Source organism: Macaca thibetana, chromosome 16 (assembly GCF_024542745.1).
Source record: "Macaca thibetana thibetana isolate TM-01 chromosome 16, ASM2454274v1, whole genome shotgun sequence".
Lineage (NCBI taxonomy): Eukaryota > Metazoa > Chordata > Mammalia > Primates > Cercopithecidae > Macaca > Macaca thibetana.
Window position 1 is genome coordinate 4,110,500 of NC_065593.1, and position 17,483 is coordinate 4,127,982.

The 17,483-nt window shown below is 44.0% G+C and overlaps 1 protein-coding gene across 4 annotated transcripts in view; it reads left to right on the forward strand.

Moving 5' to 3' along the window:
• COPS3 (COP9 signalosome subunit 3) overlaps positions 1-17,483 on the forward strand; it is a 37,563-nt gene that overhangs the window by 12,992 nt on the left and 7,088 nt on the right. For 3 of the 4 annotated variants that reach the window (XM_050763438.1, XM_050763439.1, XM_050763440.1), the window contains 6 exons: positions 60-109; positions 3,499-3,591; positions 6,327-6,506; positions 9,503-9,643; positions 11,730-11,903; positions 16,776-16,862. In XM_050763438.1, the coding sequence (XP_050619395.1) occupies positions 60-109; positions 3,499-3,591; positions 6,327-6,506; positions 9,503-9,643; positions 11,730-11,903; positions 16,776-16,862 (725 nt within the window). Of the gene's footprint in view, positions 1-59; positions 110-3,430; positions 3,592-6,326; positions 6,507-9,502; positions 9,644-11,729; positions 11,904-16,775; positions 16,863-17,483 lie in introns of those variants that run through there. The other variant, XM_050763441.1, reaches the window with a different exon arrangement.

The following is a 17,483-nucleotide window of genomic DNA, read 5'->3' on the forward strand; positions in this document are numbered from 1 at the left end:
GAAAATATTTTGCCCTTGTGGTTATATTTATATTTTCAATATTTTGTTATTGTATCTAGTTGCTGGGCTTTGCCATCAGCTAACAAATGCACTTGTGGAAAGAAAACAGGTAAGAAATACTATTCAAGTATTCCTAGTTTTGTTAAAATATGTAACTAGCTTACACAGTGAACTACTTTATTAAGATTCCGGTTAGTACTGAGCATCCACCACCTAGATATCTGTGGTCACTTGAGAGCACTCACAGTCATTGCTGTAAGCACAGGAAGCCCCCACGTCCCCTGAATGAGGTGGGGGCATGGGGAGGTGTGGCGCCTCAGGGAGGCTGCTGCTGGAACCAGCAAGTAGTTGGAATTACCAAGCTAGTACCGTGTGTTTTTTTGTTGTTGTTTTTTTGTTTTTGAGACAGAGTCTCGCTCTGTCACCCAGGCTGGAGTGCAGTGGCACAATCTCGGCTCACTGTAAGCTCCGCCTCCTGGGTTCACGTCATTCTTCTGTCACAGCCTCCCGAGTAGCTGGGACTACAGGCGCCTGCCACCACACCCGGCTAATTTTTTGCATTTTTAGTAGAGATGGGGTTTCACCGTGGTCTCGATCTCCTGACCTCATGATCTGCCCGCTTCGGCCTCCCAGAGTGCTGGGATTACAGGTGTGAGCCACTGCAACCAGCTGCTAGTTCCCTTTATGTTGTAATATGCTGGGTTTTGTCTGTTACATTTTTTGTTTTAACTTTTAATTAGGACATTATTTTAGCCTTACAAAAAGCTTTAAGAATAACACCACAAATCCTCATACATTTCACCTAGATTCTCCAAATGTTAACATTTTATCACACTTATTCTTTTTTTTTCTTCCTCTCTCTTTTATTCTGAGCCATTGGAAAGTAAATTGCAGATATGCTATTGCTGTTCTTTATCCCTAAATACTTCAGTGGGTAAAGCCTAAAAATTAGGACATTCTCTTACATAGCACAGTGTAATGGTCAGCATCCAGAAATGAACTCTTACTTTTTTTATTTTATTTTTTTTTCGGAGACAGAGGCTCGCACTGATGCCTGGGCTGGAGTGCAATGGCACCATCTCTGCTCACTGCAACCTCTGCCTCCCAGGTTCAAGCAATTCTGCCTCAGCCTCCTGAGTAGCTGGGGACTACAGGTGCATGCTGCCACGCCCAGCTAATTTGTTGTATTTTAGTAGAGACTGGGTTTCACCATGTTGCCAGACTGGTCTTGAACTCCTGAGCTCAGGCAGTCCTCCCGCCTTGGCCTCCCAAAGTGCTAGGATTACAGGCGGGAGCCACCACGCCCGGCCCAGAAATGAACGTTAATATAATTCATCAACAAATTGACGGACCCCATTTAGATTTTTGGCCAGTGAAAAGGACTGTCTTTTGCTATAAAAGGACATTAGCTGTTCAGACAGTGTACCATATAGCAAAAGAAAACCATGGACCATGGATTGCATTACATTGCTTTGTCTCTTTAGTGTCCCTTAATCTGGAACAGTGCTTCAGTCTTTATCTTTTATAATATTAACACAATTTATAATATGGGTTTTTTTTGTTTTTTTGTTTGTTTTGAGACAGAGTCTCGCTCTGTCGCCCAGGCTGGAGTGCAGTTGTGCAATCTCGGCTCACTGTAACCTCTGCCTCCTGGGTTCATGCCATTCTCCTGCCTCAGCCTCCCGAGTAGCTGGGACTACAGGCACCCACCACCACCCCCGGCTAATGTTTTGTATTTTTAGTAGAGACCATGTTAGACAGGATGGTCTTGATCTCCTGACGTCGTGATCCAACCGCCTCAGCCTCCCAAAGTGCTGGGATTACAGGTGTGAGCCACCACGCTCATCCTATAATGTGGGTTTTTAAAGTTTTTATTTAGTTATTTATTTTTTTGAATTGGAGTCTCATTCTGTTGCCTAGGCTGGAGTGCAGTGGTGTGATCTCAGCTCACTGCAACCTCCACCTCCCGGCTTCAGGCGATTCTCGTGCCTCAGCCTCCTGAGTAACTGGGACTACAGGCATGTGCCACCTTTCCCAGCTGATTTTTGTTTTGTTTTTTGAGACAGAGTCTTGCTCTGTCACCCAGGCTGGAGTGCAATGGCACAATCTCGGCTCACTGCAACCTCTGCCTCCTGGGTTCAAGCAATTCTCCTGCCTCAGCCTCCCGAGTAGCTAGGATTACAGCTACCATGCCCGGCTAATTTTAGTAGAGACAGGGTTTCACCATGTTTGGCCAGGCTGGTCTCGAATTCCTGACCTCAGGTGATCCGCCTGCCTCAGCCTCCCAATGATTTTTGTATTTTTAATAGAGATGAGGTTTTGCTGTGTTGGCCAGGCTAGTCTCTAGAACTCGTGACCTCAGATGATCTGCCTGCTTCAGCCTCCCAAAGTGCTGAGATTACAGGTGTGAGCCGCTGCACCAGACAGTTGTTTCTTTTTAACTTGAAAGTGAATTTAAGATTAGTGGTTTGAAAGAGGCTGAAAATAGAACCAGTTGTTATTTTGTAGTACTAAGTAACTGTGTTTGAAAGAGATGGTTAAGAAAAATCATGAGTTTTTGAAAAAGCTGTAAATTATTGAGCTATTTTTAGTCTCTTCATATATATATATATATATATATTTTTTTTTTTTTTTTTTTTAATTTTTATTTTTTTTTGAGATGGAGTCTTGCTCTGTTGCCGAGGCTGGGGTGCAGTGGAACGATCTCAGCTCACTGCAACCTCTGCCTCCCTGGTTCAAGCGATTTTCCTGCCTCAGCCTCCTTAGTAGCTGTTACTACAGGCGCATGCCACCATGCCCAGCTAATTTTTGTATTTTTAGTAGAGACGGGGTTTTGCCACGTTGGCCAGGATGATCTCAATCTCCTGACCTCGTGATCCACCCACCTTGACCTCCCGAAATGCTGGGATTACAGGTGTGAGCCACCGTGCCCAGCAATTTTGGAAGAGACTATATTTTAGTCTTTCAAAAACAGATTATGCCTCATTTGACACTTGGTCTTGTTATTTATAATCAGGGCAGGAAACAGTCCTTTTGAAATCTATGGTATTAGTTTTGGTAGTAATTTACTACCAGTTAAGGGGTAGACTGCCCTATGGGAAAATGCCAACACCCTTATCCACAAGTAATTTTCCTAAACATAGGCTGTTGTCTCTTGTATAATAAGTGATTTGGAAAGTTTTCGTTTGTTTAGATGTTAATATAATGAACTGTTCAGAAAGTAATACTGTTTTTGATTATTGATCTTCATTGTAAAAATAAAAGCTTTTTATGATTTAAAAAATGGTGCTGAGTTATCTAAAAATTCCAAGAAACAGCTTAAGAAAACATTTTCTGACTTAAATGGTACAGAAATTTCCTGAAAGAGTATGGAAACCTCATATTGCTATTTAAAGGAACCTATCAATTAGTGTTATTTTTTATTTGTAAGTGACAACATAAGATCCAATGTGCTGCCATCTTTGAGAACTTATCTGAAAGAGATGTCATTTCTGACAGCCCCTGCGAGGAATTGGCATCCTTAAGCAAGCCATAGACAAGATGCAGATGAATACAAACCAGCTGACCTCAATACATGCTGATCTCTGCCAGGTAAGCAGCCAAAGTGTGTGATTCACACCAACTCAGAGGTGTAGGTTGTTGATGGGCTTGCTCAACATTGGGTTTGATAAACGAAGGCAAGTTGGCGGATATTGTGATGTGTTATAGAAGTCAGAATATGTAGGTACATCTGTTACATTCAGGCGGGTGCTGGATGCAAACTCTAGGATAGGGCTCAACTAGTAAGCTTGTTGAACAGATAGGATAATTAATTCTTGTAACTTTTTTTTTTAGACAGATTCTTGCTTTGTCATCCAGGCTGGAGTGCAGTGGAACGATCTCAGCTCACTGCAACCTCTGCCTCCGGGGTTCAAGCAATTCTCCTGCCTCAGCCTCTTGAGTAGCTGCGACTACAGGCACCCACCACCACACCTGGCTAATTTTTGTATTTTTAGTAGAACAGGGTTTCACCACGTTGGCCAGGCTGGCCTCGAACTCCTTCCTGACCTTGCGATCCACCCGCCTCAGCCTCCCAGAGTGCTGGGATTACAGGTGTGAGCCACCACGCCCAGCCCTAGTTGTAACTTTTTTAAAAATCCTGAATCATTCTTTTAAAATTGTGAACCTGCTGGGTGTGGTGGCTCACACCTGTGATCCCAACACTGGGAGGCTGAGGCTGGTGGATCACCTGAGGTCTGGAGTTCTAGACCAGCCTGACCAACATGGAGAAACCCCGTCTTTACTAAAAATACAAAATTAACTGGGCGTGGTGGCACATGCCTGTAATCTCAGCTACTTGGGAGGCTGAGGCAGGAGAATTGCGTGAACCCAGGAGGCAGAGGTTGTGGTGAGCCGAGATTGCACCATTGTATTCCAACCAGGGCCGTAAGAATCAAACTCTGTCTCAAGAAAAAAAAAAATTGTGGAACCTGAGACTGAACATATCTAACTTCTTACACCATAAAATGTAACTCGTTTATCTTTTTTTTTTTTTTTTTGAGATAGAGTCTTGCTCTGTTGCCCAGGCTGGAGTGCAGTGGCACGATCTAGGCTCACTGTAACCTCCGCCTCCCAGGTTCAAGCAATTCTCCTGCCTCAGCCTCCTAAGTAGCTGGGATTATGGACGTGTACCACTACACCTGGCTAATTTTTGTATTTTTGGTAGAGATGGGGTTTTACCGTGTTGGCCAGGCTGGTCTTGAACTCCGGACCTCAAGTGATCCGCCTGCCTCAGCCTCCCAAAGTGGTGGGATTACAGGCGTGAACCACCATGCCTGGCCTCATTTATTTATCTTATTTTGTGAGGAGGGCAGGTATATAATGAAGTCTCCTTTCCATTCTGTTTGCTAGCCATCTATTTCTTCTCTAAAAGGAAACTATGTTAGTAATTTTTTGTGTATCCTTCCAAAGACTTTTTATGGACATAAAAGCAAATATGAATATATATTTTCTCATTTTTTACACAAATTTTAATCTATGCAGACTCTTCTGTGGCTTGCTTTTTGTATTTAACGTATCTTGGAGATGATTCCGTAGTGGTACTCTACAGGTACGGAGTAGTCTATAATATGAGTATGCCATGGTTTCACAAGTCTGCATGGGTATTTACATTGTTTCCTTCAAGAATAACATGGTGTGTGGATTATTTCAAACACATGTTCTAGTTTCATATGAAGATGTGTCTTTTTTTAATGTTTTAAAAAAATTGTGATTGAGGTACAACATACAGACAGTAAAATACTAAAGTGTATAGCTCAGTGAGTTCGTATGCATGTCTACACTGCGTCTCCATTAGCTAGATAACTGTTCTAAGGGCTTGGTTTGCTGAGTTGCACAATTCCCTACATTTACCTAAAGGATTAAAACACTGGAAAGGATTAATTAAAGGAAGCACTTCTACTTACACCATGCTGGTCTCTTTCCATTCCACTAGTTCAGTAAAGAGAAAGAGGACACACTCTTTTGCCCTCTAATCAGATGGGTAGGGATAGGTTAAGGGATAACTGAGTCTTGTCTGTAGAATTCTCTATTTAAAATCGTCTATAGCATGCTTGGCCTTATAGCTGTTTAGCTTTTTATAAAGAAATGCTCCACCAGGTGAGGTGGCTGACGCCTGTAATCCTAGCACATTCGGAGGCAAAGGTGGATGGATCACTTGAGGTCAGGAGTTCGAGACCAGCCTGGCCAATGTGGTGAAACCCCGTCTCTACTAAAAATACAAAAATTAGCTGGGTGTGGTGGTGCACGCATGTAATCCCAGCTACTCAGGAGGCTGAGGCAGGAGAATCACTTGAACCCGGGAGGCAGAGGTTGCAGTGAGCCGAGATGTGCCACTGCACTCCAGCCTGTGTGACAGAGTGAGACTCCGTCTCATTAAAAAAAAAAAAGTAATGCTATTTTATTCTGAATGGCTAAGAAAATGGAGTACAGGTTGATTAGTCCTAATCTGAAAATTTGAAACCCAAAATGCTCCAAAATCTGAAATCTTTAGAGTGCCAACTTGGCACTCAAAGTGCTCATTGGAGCAATTGCATTTCAGGTTTTCAGATTAGGGATGCTTAACTGGTATGTATTCTGCAAATATTCCAAAATTTGAAACACTTCTGGTCCTAAGCATTTCAGATAGCAGATACATGAAATGTGTTGACATTTAGATCATTTTAGTCAATAAAATGTAAAACACAATTACATTATTTGGAAATTTCTGGAATCTATGAATTTTCTTCTTCTGCTAATACCTGCCTAAGTAAAATTAAAGTGATGATTTAATATCAATTTGTTCACAGCTTTGTTTGCTAGCAAAATGCTTTAAGCCTGCCCTTCCATATCTTGATGTGGATATGATGGATATCTGTAAAGAGAATGGAGCCTATGATGCAAAGCACTTTTTGTGTTACTATTATTATGGAGGAATGATCTATACTGGGCTGAAGAACTTTGAAAGAGCTCTCTACTTTTATGAACAGGTAATCATTTCTCTAAAAATTAGCTGAGGTTGTTCTGAACTCATGTGATCAAAAAAGTGATCCCATAGGTTTGTGGCTAGAGTGGACTGATCCCAGGGCCTCCGTTTCAGGTGGTGGTCCTTTCAGAGACTGCTTCTCTGTCATCAGGTAAATGGTGGTAACCTGATCCCTAAGTTGAGCAGCAGTGCCAGTGCATAGAAGAGCACTTGTGGGTGGGTTCTAATCTAGGCTTGCACTTATATCTTATCTGATTTGGGATAAGTTATGACATCTCTTGACCTTTATAGCTTCCTTTGCATATAAGGAAGAGATTGAACTGAATGATCTTGGATGTGTCTTATTCTAAAACCATGTGTGGTATTTTGTTAAGTTTTATTTACTCAGTGAAACATTCTCTTGATTCAAAATTTAAAGGGTATAGAGGAGTACACAGTAATAGTCCCTCCCACCCTTTCTGTGTCTGTGTAATGAAACATAGTACACAATTTGGTAGACTATTCTGGAGCTTTACTCAGACTTTGAAAAAGAGATACACAATATTGATTAATAAACCCGTTGTCTTAAGGTAAATTAGCTAGATGTTCATACTTTCCTTTTTAGTTCATAGCATGTATTAATAAAGGATATTTAAAACCTTCAGGGAGCTCAGTTTAGTTGGAATTCTAATACATAATACACACACGTACACACATCCGTGGCTCTGAACCATACCATAATGAGTGGTTGATGTGCCCTGTTGAGGGGACCTGAGAAGGGCCACCATAAGGTGCCAGTAGGCGGAAATGGTGTCATTAAAGCATGTGTCTAGTCAGGTCAAATCTTCAAGGTGACTTCTCTTTAAGACTACAGATTCAGAAAATTATAAAAATGTACTTCATAGCCACTCGATGCATTATCATTGCTGTAGCCAAATATAGTAATTCATGAGCAAACTGGTCTTGAAATATCAAGATGATGTGTGTTTTAAAAAGGTAAGAAGGGGAGGGTGCGGTGGCTCATGCCTGTAATCCCAGCACTTTGGGAGGCCAAGGCGGGCGGATCACCTGAGGTTGGGAGTTGGAGACCAGCCTGATCAACGTGGAGAAACCCCATCTCTACTAAAAATACAAAATTAGCCGGGCATGATGGTGCATGCCTGTAATCCTAGCTACTCAGGAGGCTGAGGCAGGAGAATTACTTGAACCCAGGAGGCGGAGGTTGCAGTGAGCCGAGGTCACACCATTGCACTCCAGCCTGGGCAACAAGAGCAAAACTCCGTCTCAAAAGAAAAAAAAAAAAAAAAAAAAACAGAGCAAGAGGCTGGGCATGGTGGCTCACACCTGTAATCCCAGCACATTGGGAGGCCGAGGCAGGCAAATCTCCTGAGGTCAGGAATTCAAGATCACCCTGGCCAACGTGGTGAAAATGTCTACTAAAAATGCAAAAATTAGCTGGGCGTGGCAGCAGGCACCTGTAATCCCAGCTACTCGGGATGCTGAGGCAGGATAATCTCTTGGACCAGGAGATGGAGGTTGCAGTGAGCCAAGATCACACCACTGCACTCCAGCCTGGGTGACAGAGCAAGACTCCACCTCAAAAATAAAAAGAAAGTGGCCAGGCGTGGCGGCTCATGCCAGTAATCCCAGCACTTTGGGATGCTGAAGTGGGAGGACTGCTTGAACTCAGGAGTTCAAGACCAGCCTTAGCAGCATAGTGAGACCCCCATCTCTACAAAAAATTTTCTTTTTTTTTTTTTGAGACGGGGTCTCGCTTTGTCACCCAGGCTGCAGTACAGTGGCGCGATCTCGGCTCACTGCAAGCTCCACCTCCCGGGTTGATGCCATTCTCCTGCCTCAGCCTCCCGAGTAGCTAGGACTACAGGTGCCCACCACCATGCCTAGCTAATTTTTTATATTTTTAGTAGAGATGGGGTTTCACCATGTTAAACAGGGTCGTCTTGATCTCCTGACCTCGTGATCTGCCTGCCTCAGCGTCCCAAAGTGCTGGGATTACAGGCATGAGCTACCGTGCCCGGCCAAAAATTTTATTTTATTTTATTTTTTATTTTATTTTATTTTATTTTGAGACGGAGTCTCGCTGTGTCACCCAGGCTGGAGTGCAGTGGCCCGATCTCAGCTCACTGCAAGCTCCGCCTCCTGGGTTTACGCCATTCTCCTGCCACAGCCTCCCGAGTAGCTGGGACTACAGGTGCCCGCCACCTCGCCTGGCTAGTTTTTTGTATTTTTTATTTTTATTTATTTATTTATTTTTTTTTTTTTTGAGACGGAGTCTCGCTCTGTCGCCCAGGCTGGAGTGCAGTGGTGCGATCTCGGCTCACTGCAAGCTCCGCCTCCCGGGTTCACGCCATTCTTCTGCCTCAGCCTCCCGAGTAGCTGGGACTACAGGCACCCACAACCGTGCCCGGCTAATTTTTTGTATTTTTAGTAGAGACGGGGTTTCACCGTGGTCTCGATCTCCTGACCTTGTGATCCGCCCGCCTCGGCCTCCCAAAGTGCTGGGATTACAGGTGTGAGCCACCGCGCCCGGCTTTTGTATTTTTTAGTAGAGACAGGGTTTCACCATGTTAGCCAGGATGATCTTGATCTCCTGACCTCGTGATCTGCCCATCTCGGCCTCCCAAAGTGCTGGGATTACAGGCTTGAGCCACCGCGCCTGGCCCCAAAATTTTAAAATTAGTCAAGCATGGTGGCCCATGCCTGTAGTCCCAGGTACTCAGGAAGCTGAAGCAGGAAGATCGCTTGAACCCAAGGAGTTTGAGGGTGCAGTGAGCCATAATTATATCACTGCACTCCAACCTAGATGACAGAGCGAGACCCTGTCTCTAAAAAATAAATAAATAAAAATAAAATAAAATGAATTATATCTCAAGACTGTTATAAAAATAATGGGACGTTTAAAAAGTATTACTGATTTATAATTAATGTGATACATGTGGTTGATTGCTGTTTGCTACTGTGGTATGTTCTCTTTACAGTAAGCATTTTTCTTTTGCCTAGGCTATAACTACTCCTGCCATGGCGGTCAGTCATATCATGTTAGAATCATATAAAAAGTATATTTTAGTGTCTTTGATATTACTTGGCAAAGTACAACAGCTACCAAAATACACATCTCAAATTGTGGGTAGATTCATTAAGGTAAGTTTTTTGTTTTTTTTTTTTAACATAAAACTGATTTCTTACGTGAGCATGTTGAGTATATCAAGAAATTGCAATGATACAGTTCTGTAACTTGGTTTTATAGTGATTTAGTTCTCCTAACAGCTTCAGATTAGGAGACATTCTCATTGCCTGATTGGGATGGAATATTTCTCAGGAACCCGTTTTCAAACTTGTGCTCTATGTACTTACAGCTATAGATGTTTAAGCTCCTGTAACAGTTGATTTTTTTTCCCCCAGAGACAGAGTCTTGCTATGTTGGCCAGGTTGGTCTTGAACTCCTGGCCTCAAGCAGTCCTTCTGCCTCTGCCTCCCAGAGTGCTGGGATTTCAGGTGTGTGCCACTGAGCCTGGCCTTTATTTTGTTTTCTTTCTTTTTTTTTTTTTGAGATGGGGTCTCACTCTGTCACCCAGGCTGGAGTGCAGTGGTGTGATCTCGGCTCACTGCAACCTCTGCCTCCCTGATTCAAGTGATTCTCCTGCCTCAGCCTCCTGAGTAGCTGGAACTACAGGCGTGTGCCACCATGCCCAGCTAATTTTTTGTATTTTTAGTGGAGACAGGGTTTCACCGTGTTAGCCAGGATGGCCTTGATCTCCTGACCTCGTGATCCACCCGCCTCAGCCTCCCAAAGTGCTGGGATTACAGGCATGAGCCATGGCACCTGGCCCCGTCTTCTTTCTTGCTAGCAGAAGTAGCAGATTGTCCCATTGCATCTGGTGAGGTGTGAGAAAGAGAGAGGGAGAGTTGGGAATGATGAATGTTTTGACGCCTTCCTTCTCTATATGATTTATCAGTAGAAAAACAGAACCACTGATAAAGATGTGTGCCTTCACTAAATTCAGTGGGTTTTCACCTACTGTGTTACTACTTGATCTGTACTACAAAATTTTGTTGAAAATAAATTACTCCAGGCCGGGCGCGGTGGCTCAAGCCTGTAATCCCAGCACTTTGGGAGGCCGAGGCGGGTGGATCACGAGGTCAGGAGATCGAGACTATCCTGGCTAACATGGTGAAACCCCGTCTCTACTAAAAATACAAAAAACTAGCCGGCGTGGTAGGGCATGGTAGCAGGCGCCTGTAGTCCCAGCTGCTTGGGAGGCTGAGGCGGGAGAATGGCGTGAACCCGGGGGGCGGAGCTTGCAGTGAGCCGAGATCGCGCCACTGCACTCCAGCCTGGGAGACACAGTGAGACTCCGTCTCAAAAAAAAAAAAAAAAAAAAAAAAAAAAAAGAAAAGAAAAGAAATTACTCCATTTGGTCTTAAAAACCAGGCATTTGCTTTGGGTAAATTATAATTTGTAGGGTAACAGTGTGTTGTTACCTGACAACATGGGATGTACTTGTTTTTTTTTTTTTTTTTTTTTTTTTGAGACGGAGTCTCACGCTGTTGCCCAGGCTGGAGTACAGGGGCGCGATCTCGGCTCACTGCAAGCTCCGCCTCCCGGGTTCCCGCCATTCTCCTGCCTCAGCCTCCTGAGTAGCTGGGACTACAGGCGCCCGCCACCGCGCCCGGCTAATTTTTTGTATTTTTAGTAGAGACGGGGTTTCACTGTGGTCTCCATCTCCTGACCTTGTGATCCGCCCGCCTCGGCCTCCCAAAGTGCTGGGATTACAGGCTTGAGCCACCGCGCCCGGCCTGATGTACTTGTTTAAAAAATAATATGTAAGTGTGTTTTTGCTTCCTATACACATTTGAGTCTTCGGAAATTTTTTTCTTTCTTTTTTTTTTTTTTTTTTGAGGCGGAGTTTTGCTTTTGTCTCTCAGGCTGGAGTGCAGTGGCATGATCTCGGCTCACCACAACCTCCACCTCCCATATTCAATCGATTCTCCTGCCTCAGCCTCCCAAGTAGCTGGGATTACAGGCATGTGCTACCATGCCTGGCTAATTTTGTACTTTTAATAGAGACGGGGTTTCTTCAGGTTGGTCAGGCTGGTCTTGAACTCCTGAACCTCAGGTGATCCGCCTGCCTCGGCCTCCCAAAGTGTTGAGACTACAGGCGTGAGCCACCACGCCTGGCCTCTTCTGAAGTTCTAATCTGATTTTTTCCCTCCTTTGCATCTTTAGCCTCTTAGCAATGCATACCACGAGTTAGCACAAGTGTATTCAACCAACAACCCCTCAGAACTCCGAAACCTGGTGAATAAGCACAGTGAAACTTTCACTCGTGATAACAACATGGGACTGGTGAAGCAATGCTTGTCATCTCTTTATAAGAAGAATATTCAGAGGCTAACAAAGGTGAGGAAAGCGCCACCTTCACAGGGCAGCTCCTGACACCCTGGGGGCCATGTTTCCCTTTCTCTCCGTTTTCATTTTTTTTTTTTTTTTTTTTTTTTTTTTTTTTGAGACGGAGTCTCGCTTTGTCGCCCAGGCTGGAGGGCAGTGGCCGGATCTCAGCTCACTGCAAGCTCCGCCTCCCAGGTTTATGCCATTCTCCTGCCTCAGCCTCCCGAGTAGCTGGGACTACAGGCACCCGCCACCTCGCCCAGCTAGTTTTTTGTATTTTTTAGTAGAGACGGGGTTTCACCATATTAGCCAGGATGGTCTCGATCTCCTGACCTCGTGATCCACCCGTCTCGGCCTCCCAAAGTGCTGGGATTACAGGCTTGAGCCACAGCGCCCGGCCTCTCCGTTTTCAGAGCTAAGGAAGCAGGTACAGGGATAAAGCATGGCAGGATTTCTGTGCTGAGAGAGAACTCTCTTGTAATTGGCTTCTTAGAAAGAATTTGATTTATACCTTTGGTCTTTTCAGGGCTAGAGCAGGGTATTTGGAGCAGGTGAAGAGGAAGAAAGGTAGGAGACACGGCTACATTGGGAGACAGTGAAAGGCAGCCTCAGAGAGGTCAGCAGCTCCAGCAGGGCAGATGAGGGATGCTAGTGATGCAGACCTCAATGCATTGTGACCAGCCTTGCAACCTGTCTGGCTGTGCTGATCTCTATAAGAAATCTTTTTTTTTTTAATCCCCCGTGACACAGTGCCTTGCTCTGTTGCCCAGGCTGGAGTGCAGTGGTGTGATCTTGGCTCATTGCAACCTCTGCCTCCTGAGCTCAAGTGATCTGCCCGCCTCAGCCTCCCAAGCAGCTGGGACCACAGGTGTGAGCCACCACGTCCAGCTAATATTTTGTATTTTTTGTAGAGACAAGGTTTCACTATGTTGGCCAGGCTTGTCTCGAGCTCCTGTCCTCATGTGATCCACCTACCTCGGCCTCCGAAAGTGCTGGGATTACAGATATGAGCCACTGCGCCTGGCCAATGAGAACATCTTATGTGAACATAGTACTACTTGGACATTACCATTTAGGCCAGGGTTGTACAAACTTTGTGCAATTGACTTCTAGGATGTAAGCCAATTATATAATTTTTATTTTCAAGATGAAAATAACGTGCTGGGTTTTGACTATAGAAAATGTGCTTAATATCAAATATTCAAACAGTACAGAAAAATAATGAAAAATGAAATATTTTGTGTTTTAGGAAGGTATAGGCTGCAAGTGACAGGAATCCTATAGCTCAACAAATAGAGGATTGCTTTTTTCTCTTGGGAAGTCTGACTAGAGATGCACAGTTCACAGCTACTGAGAACACGGCACATCTGTTCCTGTGCACATCCTTTGCCTTGTGTCAGCCATGGTGATGGATGGTTGGGGAAAAGCCAGGGAACCAGAATAGGGGCTGTTTGTTGCTAGGCTACCCAGCAATGGAAAAGGCTGATGGATTTGGCTATGTGAGGACTTAGGGGAGAGGTGACTTCCCCTAGCCCAGTGGCTGTTGAGGTGAGCAGACCTTATACAAGGATAAAGGATCCTAAGGAGAAGAGGAAGGAAGGTGAGGAGAGGGTCAATGGCCAAGAAATAGAATCCTTCCAAATGCTCTAGAAAGACTAGCCATAGCTTCCTAACAGAAGGAAATCAGTAGTGAATTTGTAAAAAGTTAATTTATGAGAGAAAAATGAAGAACATGAAAGAGAAATCAACTCAAAGATCAAAACCAGTGTAATTTGTGAGCCAGAAAAACCAACTTGACCTACAGGTTTAAAAGACCAGGATCTAAGAGACTTAAATAACAAGCAGCCTAATTCTCTCTGTGAAATTTTCTTTTTGGCCCAAGTGCCAACAGAACCATTCTAAGTACATTTCTGTCTTTCCTTACCAAGAGGTAGCCATTAAAAAACAGCTGCACTCTGTTTGTGACTAGTAATTGAGGTTTAGATAAAAGAACCCAAATGCTAACAAACATAAAAGATAGTACATGTTACAAAAGATGTTAAATTGCAAAATAGCAAATGAAAATTAAATAACAGTTTCAAAAGTGTGGTGGCACGTACCTGTAATCCCAGCTGCTCGGAAGACTGAGGCAGGAGTATCATTTGAATTTAGGAGATAGGGGTTGCAGTGAGCCAAGATTGCACCACTGCACTCCAGTCCAGGCGATAGAGTGAGACTCCATCTCAAAAAAAAAAAAAAAATTTTTTTTTTTTGATCAAACAGGAAGAGTCTCAACTTGAAATGGTCTTTCCAGGGCTGGGGCAGTGACTTACAAAGTCATCAAGGTCCTGGGTCCTTTGTGTGTTGACACGAAGTGGTGTATTGTGGTACACTGAGCTCACAAGCACTGCCTGCTGAAGGGACCTGGGAAGGGCTACCATAAGGTATGGTGGGCAGGAACCGTGTCTTTAAAGTACATAGCTAGTCAGAAGGTTATATCTGTGATAGTGGCTGCTCCATTTTTGGCATGATGTCCCAGTGCTAGAATGAAAAGAAGGGGGAAACATCAAAGGATTTTTCTAGCCAAGTTTTCTTACTAGAAAATCCAAAGAAGCCTCAACAGGTAGACTGTATCAGTAGGTGATGGCATGGCTGGGATGGAAGGCAACTAGGGGTGGGTTAAATCTGCCACTTCTGACATTGAAATATTACTTTGTGTTAACATTTTAGTAGATGTTTTTCTAGGTTCCTCTTCTCTGTTTCTTTTCTATGTGTATGCATAGAGTCTCCCAATTATATGTAACTGGGGTCATACTCTATGTTCTATTCTTGAACCTGCTTTTTTTTTTTTTTTTTCTGAGACCGAGTCTCGCTGTATTGCCCAGGCTGGAGTGCAGTGGTGCGTTCTTGGCTCACCACAGCCTCCACCTCCTGGGTTCGAGCGATTCTCCTGCCTCAACCTCCCAAGTAGCTGGGACTACAGGTGCACACCACCACACCTGGCTAATTTTTATATTTTTAGTAGAGACGGGGTTTCACCATGTTGGCCAGCATGGTCTGGAACTCCTGACTTTAAGTGATCTGCCCACTTCGGCCTCCCAAAGTGCTAAGATTACAGGCATGATGAGCCACTGCGTCTGGCCTACTTTTAGATTTTTTGTATAGATGGGATCCCACTGTGTTGGCCAGGCTAAAATGTTGACTTTTGAGTCTTCATTTGCGTTAAACTACTTGTATACTTATTAAAGTTAGCAATAATTACAGTTTCTTGGGTACTGTTCTCTGAACTAAAGTATATGTAGGTTTTTAAATTATTGGCTCATCAAGAATTTATGGCCAGGCACAGTGGCTTACCCCTGTACTTCCAGCACTTTGGGGAGCTGAGGCAGGAGGATAGCTTGAAACCAGGAGCTCGAAACCAGTCTGAGCAACTAAGTAAGATCCCGTCTCTACAAAAAATAAAAAAATAAAATAAGCTGGGCACAGTGGTGCACACCTGTAGTCTCAGCTACTCAGGAGGCTGAAACGGGAGGTTCCCGTGAGCTGCTGTGAACTACGATTGCACCTCTGCACTCTAGCCTGGGCAACAGAGCAAGACTCCATCTCTTTAAAAAAAAAAAAAAAAGGAATTTTCAAGATGAGGGTTTTAATATGCCCATCTCTGAAAATGCCATTGTTGTAAATATTGCCAGCTGCCATTAAGAATAGAGCTCTTTTAATGTGTTTCTGAAAGGGGTCCTTTTCATGAGATCCTGAGAGAGCAGTGGTAAACACTGTTTTCCCTCACGTACCACAAGTGTGTAGCCTCTTATTTAATTCCCCCATTTGTTTAAAAATGTTTACTTTGAATTTTGAATGATGAGTGTTTTTTCAATTACATTTAATAGATGATACGTTTAATACAAAATTCAAAAGATGAAAATCTTCATAATGATGTACATACCTAGGATTCCTTTCCAGTTTACATATATATATAAAATTAATCCTTTTTCATTACTTCTCTAGGAAATTGATGACAAACCACTGGATTTATCAGTTTTTATTCTTTTTTTTTTTTTTTTTTGAGATGGAGTCTCACTCTGTCGCCCAGGCTGGAATGCAGTGGTGTGATCTCAGCTCACTGCAACCTCCACCTCCCAAGTTTAAGCGATTCTCCTGCCTCAGCCTCATGAGTAGCTAGGATTACAGGTGCCTGCCACCACGCCCAGCTAATTTTTGCATTTTTAGTAGAGGTGGAGTCTATGTTGGCCAGGCTGGTCTTGAACTCTTGATGTCAAGTGATCCACCCGCCTTGGCCTCCTAAAGTGCTGGGATTACAGGCGTGAGCTACCATGCCCGGCCCATCGGTTTTAAGTCATCTCCACAAATTTATTCTGTACATCAGTGGGAAGAGCTCTGTACACTTTTTTTTTTTTTTTTTTTGAGATAGAGTCTTGCTCTGTCGTCCAGGCTGGAGAGCAGTGGTGCAGTCTCGGCTCACTGCAACCTCCGTCTCCTGGGTTCAAGCAATTCTCTGATTCTCTTGCCTCAGCCTCCCGAGTAGCTGGGACTAGAGGCATGTGCCACCATACCGGCTAATTTTTTGTATCTTTAGTAGAGACGGGGTTTCACCTTGTTAGCCACGATGGTCATGATCTGCCCAGCTTGGCCTCCCAAAGTGCTTGGATTACAGACGTGAGCCACCACGCCTGGCCCCTCTTTTTTGTATTTTTAGTAGAGACGGGGTTTCACTGTGTTAGCCAGCATTGTCTCGATCTTCTGACCTCGTGATCTACCTGCCTTGGCCTCCCAAAATGCTGGGATTACAGGCATGAGCCACCGCACCTGGCCGCTCTGTACACATTTTAATAAAATGTCTTTCCTTCGTTGTTCCTACCTGTGACTAATTCTGCTTCTGACTTTCAGACCTTTTTAACTCTGTCATTACAAGATATGGCAAGTCGCGTGCAGTTATCTGGACCTCAGGAGGCAGAAAAATATGTTCTGCACATGGTAAGTGTATTTTCTTTTTCCTTTCTTTTTTTTTTTGAGATGGAGTCTCGCTCTGTCGCCAGGCTGGAGTGTAGTTGCACAGTTTCGGCTCACTGCAACCTCCACGTCCCGAATTCAAGTGATTCTCTTGCCTCAGCCTCCCGAGAGCTGGGACTACAGGCATGCACCACCACGCCCAGCTAATTTTTTGTATTTTTAGTAGAGACGGGGTTTCACCATGTTGGTCAGGCTGGTCTCAAACTCCTGACCTCATGATCTGCCTGCCTCGGCCTCCCAAAGTGCTGGGATTACAGGCATGAGCCACTGTTCCTGGCCTGGATTTTCATTTCTTTAAAAATTAATTACTGGATTTTTGTTCCTGTAACAGATGTTCATTGTGGAAACTATTTTAAAAGGAGAAAAGCTGGGCAACCTCCAAAGTCAACCACTATTGACAATTTGGTCTATTTCCTTATAGTCTATATGGTTTCTAGTTTTGGTGTGCTCATATGATATACATACCAGGCTTGTGTCCTATTTGTGCTCCTTTTTTTTTTTTTTTTTGAGATGGCTTCATTTTGTTTCCCAGGCTTGAGTGCAGTGGCACAATCTTGGCTCACTGCAGCCTCAATTCCCTGGGTT